Consider the following 10,067-nt stretch of genomic DNA (forward strand, 5'->3'; position numbering starts at 1 on the left):
GTGAAATAACTGTAAACTGTTTCATCACTCCAGTCTACGCTACAACTTCAGTCTCCATCCAGGTCTGGAAGCCATGTCTTCATTATGCTTTCTCTGTTTGGCTTTATGAGGAATATATTCAGCATCAACAACAGCATTCAGGGTTACAGCAGGATGCACATGTTTATTGGTCGTACAGTTTAGCAGATGTTATAACGGTGCAGCTGAATGTTTATGTTACTAACTCCTAGAAACATGTTATGTTACTAACTCCTAACAGGATAGAAACATGTTATGTTACTAACTCCTAGAAACATGTTATGTTACTAACTCCTAGAAACATGTTATGTTACTAACTCCTAACAGGATAGAAACATGTTATGTTACTAACTCCTAGAAACATGTTATGTTACTAACTAACTAAGGATAGAAACATGTTATGTTACTAACTCCTAGAAACATGTTATGTTACTAACTCCTAGAAACATGTTATGTTACTAACTCCTAACAGGATAGAAACATGTTATGTTACTAACTCCTAGAAACATGTTATGTTACTAACTCCTAGAAACATGTTATGTTAGAAACTATGTTACTAACTCCTAGAAACATGTTATGTTACTAACTCCTAACAGGATAGAAACATGTTATGTTACTAACTCCTAGAAACATGTTATGTTACTAACTCCTAGAAACATGTTATGTTACTAACTCCTAGAAACATGTTATGTTACTAACTCCTAACAGGATAGAAACATGTTATGTTACTAACTCCTAGAAACATGTTATGTTACTAACTCCTAGAAACATGTTATGTTACTAACTCCTAGAAACATGTTATGTTACTAACTCCTAGAAACATGTTATGTTACTAACTCCTAGAAACATGTAATGTTACTAACTCTAACTAGAAACATGTTATGTTACTAACTCCTAACAGGATAGAAACATGTTATGTTACTAACTCCTAACAGGATAGAAACATGTAATGTTACTAACTCCTAGAAACATGTTATGTTACTAACTCCTAACAGGATAGAAACATGTAATGTTACTAACTCCTAGAAACATGTTATGTTACTAACTCCTAGAAACATGTTATGTTACTAACTCCTAACAGGATAGAAACATGTTATGTTACTAACTCCTAACAGGGCCACATCCTAACAGGGCAGCCTCCTAACAGATCAGCCTCCTAACAGGGCCACATCCTAACAGGGCAGCCTCCTAACAGGGCAGCCTCCAGCCTCCTAACAGGGCAGCCTCCTAACAGGGCAGCCTCCAGCCTCCTAACAGGGCAGCCTCCAGCCTACTAACAGGGCAGCCTCCTAACAGGGCAGTCTCCAGCCTCCTAACAGGGCAGCTTCCTAACAGGGCAGCCTCCTAACAGGGCAGCCTTCAGCCTCCTAACAGGGCAGCCTCTAACAGGGCAGCCTACTAACAGGGGCCTCCAGCCTCCTAACAGGGCAGCCTCCAGCCTCCTAACTAACAGGGCAGCCTCCTAACAGGGCAGCCTCCTAACAGGGCCACATCCTAACAGGGCCACATCCTAACAGGGCAGCCTCCTAACAGGGCCTCCTAACAGGGCCACATCCTAACAGATCAGCCTCCTAACAGGGCAGCCTCCTAACAGGGCAGCCTCCTAACAGCCTCCTAACAGGTCAGCCTCCTAACAGGGCAGCCTCCTAACTGGGCATCCTCCTAACAGGTCAGCCTCCTAACAGGGCAGCCTCCTAACAGGGCCACATCCTAACAGGGCCACATCCTAACAGGGCAGCCTCCTAACAGGGCCACATCCTAACAGATCAGCCTCCTAACAGGGCCACATCCTAACAGGTCAGCCTCCTAACAGGACAGCCTCCTAACAGGGCCACATCCTAACAGGGCCACATCCTAACAGGGCAGCCTCCTAACAGGGCATTCTCCTCCTAACAGGGCAGCCTCCTAACAGGGCAGTCTCAGCCTAACAGCCTCCTAACAGGTCAGCCTCCTAACAGGGCCACATCCTAACAGGGCCACATCCTAACAGGGCAGCCTCCTAACAGGTCAGCCTCCTAACAGGGCAGCCTCCTAACAGGTCAGCCTCCTAACAGGTCACTCCTAACAGGGCAGCCTCCTAACAGGGCAGCCTAACAGATCAGCCTCCTAACAGGGCCACATCCTAACAGGTCAGCCTCCTAACAGGGCAGCCTCCAGCCTCCTAACAGGGCAGCCTCCAGCCTCCTAACAGGGCAGCCTCCAGCCTCCTAACAGGGCAGCCTCCAGCCTCCTAACAGGGCAGTCTCCAGCCTCCTAACAGGGCAGTCTAACAGCCTCCTAACAGGGCAGCCTAACAGCCTCCTAACAGGGCAGCCTCCAGCCTCCTAACAGGGCAGTCTCCAGTCTCCTAACAGGGCAGCCTAACAGGGCAGCCTCCTAACAGGGCAGTCTCCAGCCTCCTAACAGGGCAGCCTCCAGCCTCCTAACAGGGCAGCCTCCAGCCTCCTAACAGGGCAGCCTCCAGCCTCCTAACAGGGCAGTCTCCAGCCTCCTAACAGGGCAGTCTCCAGCCTCCTAACAGGGCAGCCTCCAGCCTCCTAACAGGGCAGCCTCCAGCCTCCTAACAGGGCAGCCTCCAGCCTCCTAACAGGGCAGCCTCCAGCCTCCTAACAGCCTTAATCCACAGTTTGAAAAACAGTATAAAAGAAAGGGTCCAGTGTTTAATAGCAAGATCTTCATTTATGTGATCTATAAACAGCTTCCTGTCTGTGATCTATAAACAGCTTCCTGTCTGTGATCTATAAACAGCTTCCTGTCTGTGATCTATAAACAGCTTCCTGTCTGTGATCTATAAACAGCTTCCTGTATGTGATCTATAAACAGCTTAGTTTATGTGATCTATAAACAGCTTCCTGTCTGTGATCTATAAACAGCTTCCTGTCTGTGATCTATAAACAGCTTCCTGTCTGTGATCTATAAACAGCTTCCTGTCTGTGATCTATAAACAGCTTCCTTTATGTGATCTATAAACAGCTTCCTGTCTGTGATCTATAAACAGCTTCCTGTCTGTGATCTATAAACAGCTTCCTGTCTGTGATCTATAAACAGCTTCCTGTATGTGATCTATAAACAGCTTAGTTTATGTGATCTATAAACAGCTTCCTGTCTGTGATCTATAAACAGCTTCCTTTATGTGATCTATAAACAGCTTCCTGTCTGTGATCTATAAACAGCTTCCTGTCTGTGATCTATAAACAGCTTCCTGTCTGTGATCTATAAACAGCTTCCTGTCTGTGATCTATAAACAGCTTCCTGTATGTGATCTATAAACAGCTTCCTGTCTGTGATCTATAAACAGCTTCCTTTATGTGATCTATAAACAGCTTCCTGTCTGTGATCTATAAACAGCTTCCTGTCTGTGATCTATAAACAGCTTCCTTTATGTGATCTATAAACAGCTTCCTGTCTGTGATCTATAAACAGCTTCCTGTCTGTGATCTATAAACAGCTTCCTGTATGTGATCTATAAACAGCTTCCTTTATGTGATCTATAAACAGCTTAGTTTATGTGATCTATAAACAGCTTCCTGTCTGTGATCTATAAACAGCTTCCTGTCTGTGATCTATAAACAGCTTCCTGTATGTGATCTATAAACAGCTTCCTGTCTGTGATCTATAAACAGCTTCCTGTCTGTGATCTATAAACAGCTTCCTGTATGTGATCTATAAACAGCTTCCTTTATGTGATCTATAAAGAGCTTCCTATATGTGATCTAAAATAGCTTCCTTTATGTGATCTATAAAAGCTTCCTTTAAGTGATCAGTAGGTCGTAGTGATCAGTGATCAGTAGTGATTTAAGTGATCAGTAGTATAACACTGAACAGAGGAGATGGAAAAAGGAGTATTTATTTTTAACCTTTATTTTACTAGGCAAGTCAGTTAAGAACAAATTCTTATTTTCAATGACGGCCTAGGAACAGTGGGTCAACTGCCTGTTCAGGATCAGAACGACAGATTTGTACCTTGTCAGCTCGGGGATTTGAACTTGCAACCTTTCGGTTACTAGTCCAACACTCTAACCACTAGACTACTTGCCGCCTCTACACTCTAACCACTAGGCTACCTGCCTCCTCTACACTCTAACCACTAGACTACCTGCCGCCTATACATTCTAACCACTAGGCTACCTGCCACCTCTACACTCTAACCACTAGACTACCTGCCGCCTCTACACTCTAACCACTAGGCTACCTGCCTCCTCTACACTCTAACCACTAGGCTACCTGCCTCCTCCACACTCTAACCACTAGGCTACCTACCACCTCTACACTCTAACCACTAGACTATCTGCCTCCTCTACACTAACCACTAGGCTACCTCCCTCCTCTACACTCTAACCACAAGACTACCTGCCTCCTCTACACTCTAACCACTAGGCTACCTGCCTCCTCTACACTCTAACCACTAGGCTACCTGCCTCCTCTACACTCTAACCACTAGGCTACCTGCCTCCTCTACACTCTAACCACTAGGCTACCTGCCTCCTCTACACTCTAACCACTAGGCTACCTGCCTCCTCTACACTCTAACCACTAGGCTACCTGCCTCCTCTACACTCTAACCACTAGGCTACCTGCCTCCTCTACACTCTAACCACTAGGCTGCCTGCCTCCTCCCCACTCTAACCACTAGACTACCTGCCTCCTCCCCACTCTAACCACTAGACTACCTGCCTCCTCCCCACTCTAACCACTAGACTACCTGCCTCCTCCCCACTCTAACCACTAGACTACCTGCCTCCTCTACACTCTAACCACTAGGCTACCTGCCTCCTCTACACTAACCACTAGACTACCTGCCTCCTCTACACTCTAACCACTAGACTACCTGCCTCCTCTACACTCTAACCACTAGGCTACCTGCCTCCTCTACACTCTAACCACTAGGCTACCTGCCTCCTCTACACTCTAACCACTAGGCTACCTGCCTCCTCCCCACTCTAACCACTAGACTACCTGCCTCCTCTACACTCTAACCACTAGGCTACCTGCCACCTCTATACTCTAACCACTAGGCTACCTGCCACCTCTACACTCTAACCACTAGGCTACCTGCCTCCTCTACACTCTAGCCACTAGGCCACCCTGCTACCCTGAGTGGAACAAGGAGAGATGGTGTCTGGGGTTAAGAACAACCCAGATGTCTACTGTCAGTCTACTGTCAGCTTGTCGATCAATAACATTAGCCCGTTTAACAGCAACATGTCACAGGGTTATTTTCAGTAAAACGGGCTTCGACCCCCAGAGAGCAAAACAGGAGGCCAAGCACAGTGTCACAGAATGAACTCCTTATCAAGAGGAAACCTCAAGAGGAAACAGACAGAGAGGATCTGTCTACTCTGTCAGTCAGGGGTGTGTAGACAGACAGAGAGGATCTGTCTACTCTGTCAGTCAGGGGTGTGTAGACAGACAGAGAGGATCTGTCTACTCTGTCAGTCAGGGTGTGTAGACAGACAGAGAGGATCTGTCTACTCTGTCAGTCAGGGGTGTGTAGACAGACAGAGAGGATCTGTCCACTCTGTCAGTCAGGGGTGTGTAGACAGACAGAGAGGATCTGTCTACTCTGTCAGTCAGGGGTGTGTAGACAGACAGAGAGGATCTGTCTACTCTGTCAGTCAGGGGTGTGTAGACAGACAGAGAGGATCTGTCCACTCTGTCAGTCAGGGGTGTGTAGACAGACAGAGAGGATCTGTCTACTCTGTCAGTCAGGGGTGTGTAGACAGACAGAGAGGATCTGTCTACTCTGTCAGTCAGGGGTGTGTAGACAGACAGAGAGGATCTGTCCACTCTGTCAGTCAGGGTGTGTAGACAGACAGAGAGGATCTGTCTACTCTGTCAGTCAGGGGTGTGTAGACAGACAGAGCAAGGTGTGACAGACAGGCAGACAAGCAGAGACAGACAGACAAATCAAATCAAATTTTATTGGTCACACGCGCCGAATACAACAGGTGTAGTGAAATGCTGAATACAACAGGTGTAGTAGACCTTACAGTGAAATGCTGAATACAACAGGTGTAGTAGACCTCACAGTGAAATGCTGAATACAACAGGTGTAGTAGACCTCACAGTGAAATGCTGAATACAACAGGTGTAGTAGACCTTACAGTGAAATGCTGAATACAACAGGTGTAGTAGACCTTACAGTGAAATGCTGAATACAACAGGTGTAGGTAGACCTTACAGTGAAATGCTGAATACAACAGGTGTAGTAGACCTTACAGTGAAATGCTGAATACAACAGGTGTAGTAGACCTCACAGTGAAATGCTGAATACAACAGGTGTAGTAGAACTTACAGTGAAATGCTGAATACAACAGGTGTAGTAGACCTCACAGTGAAATGCTGAATACAGGCAGACAGACAGTGACACAGACAGGCCGTCAGGCGGACAGACAGACAGGACGACAGACAGGACGACAGACAGACAGACAGACAGACAGACAGACAGACAGACAGACAGACAGACAGACAGACAGACAGACAGACAGACAGCAGGCAGGCAGGCAGACAGGCAGGCAGGCAGGCAGGCAGGCAGACAGACAGTGACACAGACAGGCCGTCAGGCGGACAGACAGACAGACAGACAGGACGGCAGATAGACAGACAGACAGACAGACAGACAGGCAGACAGACAGACAGACAGGACGGCAGATAGACAGACAGACAGACAGACAGACAGACAGACAGACAGACAGACAGGCAGACAGGCAGACAGACAGGCAGACAGACAGGACAACAGATAGACAGGCAGATAGACAGACAGACAGACAGACAGACAGACAGACAGACAGACAGGACGACAGGACGACAGGCGACAGATAGACAGACAGACAGGACGACAGACAGGACGACAGACAGACAGACAGACAGACAGACAGACAAATAGACAGACAGACAGACAGACAGACAGACAGACAGACAGACAGACAGACAGACAGACAGGACGACAGACAGACAGACAGACAGACAGACAGACAGACAGACAGACAGACAGGCAGACAGGCAGACAGACAGACAGATAGGCAGACAGACAGGACGACAGATAGACAGACAGACAGACAGACAGACAGACAGACAGACAGGGAGACAGACAGACAGACAGACAGACAGACAGACAGACAGACAGGACGACAGATAGACAGGACGACAGACAGACAGACAGACAGACAGATAGGCAGACAGACAGGACGACAGATAGACAGGCAGATAGACAGACAGACAGACAGACAGACAGACAGACAGGAGACAGACAGACAGACAGACAGACAGACAGACAGACAGACAGACAGACAGACAGACAGAGACAGACAGACAGACAGACAGGACGACAGAGGACAGGGACAGACAGACAGACAGACAGACAGACAGACAGACAGACAGACAGACAGACAGACAGACAGACAGACAGACAGACAGACAGACAGACAGGAGACAGACAGACAGACAGACAGACAGACAGACAGACAGACAGACAGACAGACAGACAGACAGACAGGACGACAGATAGACAGGACGACAGACAGACAGACAGACAGACAGACAGATAGGCAGACAGACAGGACGACAGATAGACAGGCAGATAGACAGACAGACAGACAGACAGACAGACAGACAGACAGACAGACAGACAGGGAGACAGACAGACAGACAGACAGACAGACAGACAGACAGACAGACAGACAGACAGACAGACAGACAGTCTGTCTGTCTGTCTGTCTGACCGCCTGTCTGTGACCTGCCTGCCTCTGTGCCTGCCTGCCTGCCTGCTGTCTGTCTGTCTGTCTGCTGTCTGTCTGACAGACAGCAGGCAGGCAGGCAGGCACAGACAGGCGGTCAGGCGGACAGACAGACAGACAGACAGGACGGCAGATAGACAGACAGACAGACAGACATACAGACAGACAGACAGCAGGCAGGCAGGCAGGCAGGCAGGCAGGCAGGCAGGCAGGCAGGCAGGCAGACAGACAGTGACACAAACAGGCCGTCAGGCGGACAGACATACAGACAGACAGGACGACAGATAGATAGACAGACAGACAGACAGAGAGACAGACCAGACAGAGCTATAGGTGGAAGGAATCTGTGGTTAAAGTGTGAGCTGGTCCGACGGCGGCGGCTGTCTGTCTGAGAGGAAGTTGCATTGTGGGTTGTATGTCTGACTGAACACTGAAAGCACCACAGGTCTCTACGACCCAGAGACCGATGCTGCCAGTCAGAGGATGTTCCAGTGCGACTGGACACAGGCTGTTTACGTTGACCAATGTTTTAGGTTGTGGTTTAATGTTCCTGTCAAATAAACCAATGAAAACGTCTATCCTACTTTGGCTCTCTAAACAGCCGTGGGCGGGACGTCATGCTGTTGATCGATGGGATGCCTGCCGTCAGCGTCCAATCAGAGTCTCTGGAGCCTCAGAGAATGGTAAGAGGGTGTGTCTACTTTAAAACCTGGTCTCTTCCTCTGTGTTCTATTCTCTACTCCCATCCTCTCTATTCCTGTTAGAGGTGGTTTTGCCGTCGGGGCGACAGCTAGTTAATGGTAGAGCGAGAGCAACAGGAAATGTGTGGGTGGTGTCTGTCTCGCTCTGGAGTGCGTCAGGGGCTCACTTAAATCAACAGACAAAGCAGTAGAAAGGCTGAACCCCTCTGAAACACAAGCCCTCTGTTCTGTTAGGATGGACCTCTCCTCTCCTCTCCTCTCCTCTTCTCTTCTCTTCTCCTCTCTTCTCTTCTCTTCTCCTCTCTTCTCTTCTCTCCTCTTCTCCTCTCCTCTCCTCTCTTCTCCTCTCTTCTCTTCTCCTCTCTTCTCTCCTCTTCTCCTCTCCTCTCCTCTCCTCTCTTCTCTTCTCTTCTCTTCTCTTCTCTTCTCTTCTCTTCTCTTCTCCTCTCTTCTCCTCTCTTCTCTCCTCTTCTCCTCTCTTCTCTTCTCCTCTCTTCTCTCCTCTTCTCCTCTCTTCTCCTCCTCTCTCTCTCTCTCCCTCTCCTCTCTCTCCTCTCTCCTCCTCTTCTCTTCTCCTCTCTTCTCTCCTCTCTTCTCTTCTCTCCTCTCTCCTCTCCCTCTCTTCTCTCTTCTCTTCTCCTCTCTTCTCTCCTCTTCTCCTCTCCTCTCTCTCTCTCCTCTCTTCTCTTCTCTTCTCTTCTCTTCTCTCTTCTCTTCTCTTCTCTTCTCTTCTCTTCTCCTCTCCTCTTCTCTTCTCTCTCTTCTCTTCTCCTCTCTTCTCTCCTCTCCTCTCCTCCTCTCTCTCTCTCCTTGTAAACCAACACTTTATCAAAAAAGCCTCCTGAGAAATGATCTAGAACAACTACCTCTCCTAAACTACAGAACAGACTGTTAGGAAGTAAACTACAGAACAGACTGTTAGGAAGGAGAGGAAGAGGAGGACATAACAACTAGTACAAACAGACTGATGAAGAGGAAGACAGATGAATTACAAAATGTCTCCTGTATCCCCTCTCTCCTCCTCTCCCCTCTCCCCTTCCCCTCTCCCCTCCCACCTCTCCTCTATCCACCCTCCTCTCTCCTCCTCTCCTCTCCCCTCCTCTCTCCCCTCTCCTCTATCCCCCTCTCCCCTTCCCCTCTCCCCTCCTCTCTCCCCTCTCACCTCTCCTCCTTTCTCCTTCCCCTCTTCCCTTCCCCTCTCTCCTCTCTCTCCATCCCCTCTCTCCTCTCTCTTCCTTTCTCCTCTCCCCTCCCCTTGTCTCCTTCCCCTCTCCCCCTCTCTATCCTCTCTCCGCCTCTCTCCTCTCCAGTCTCTGTTGGTGTTGTCCCCTCTCTCCTCTCCAGTCTCTGTTGGTGTTGTCCCCTCTCTCCTCTCCAGTCTCTGTTGGTGTTGTCCCCTCTCTCCTCTCCAGTCTCTGTTGGTGTTGTCCCCTCTCTCCTCTCCAGTCTCTGTTGGTGTTGTCCCCTCTCTCCTCTCCAGTCTCTGTTGGTGTTGTCCCCTCTCTCCTCTCCAGTCTCTGTTGGTGTTGTCCCCTCTCTCCTCTCCAGTCTCTGTTGGTGTTGTCCCCTCTCTCCTCTCCAGTCTCTGTTGGTGTTGTCCCCTCTCTCCTCT

The 10,067-nt window shown here is 48.7% G+C and overlaps 1 protein-coding gene across 1 annotated transcript in view; it reads left to right on the forward strand.

Moving 5' to 3' along the window:
* LOC121844097 (Krueppel-like factor 8) overlaps positions 1–10,067 on the forward strand; it is a 19,648-nt gene continuing 9,581 nt past the window's right edge. Inside the window, exons 1-2 of the mRNA XM_042313981.1 lie at positions 1–62; positions 8,356–8,437. Of these exons, the coding sequence (XP_042169915.1) occupies positions 8,372–8,437 (66 nt within the window). The 5' untranslated portion in view covers positions 1–62; positions 8,356–8,371. The remainder of the gene's footprint in view (positions 63–8,355; positions 8,438–10,067) is intronic.

This window comes from Oncorhynchus tshawytscha, unplaced genomic scaffold, assembly GCF_018296145.1.
Source record: "Oncorhynchus tshawytscha isolate Ot180627B unplaced genomic scaffold, Otsh_v2.0 Un_contig_6654_pilon_pilon, whole genome shotgun sequence".
Taxonomy (NCBI): domain Eukaryota; kingdom Metazoa; phylum Chordata; class Actinopteri; order Salmoniformes; family Salmonidae; genus Oncorhynchus; species Oncorhynchus tshawytscha.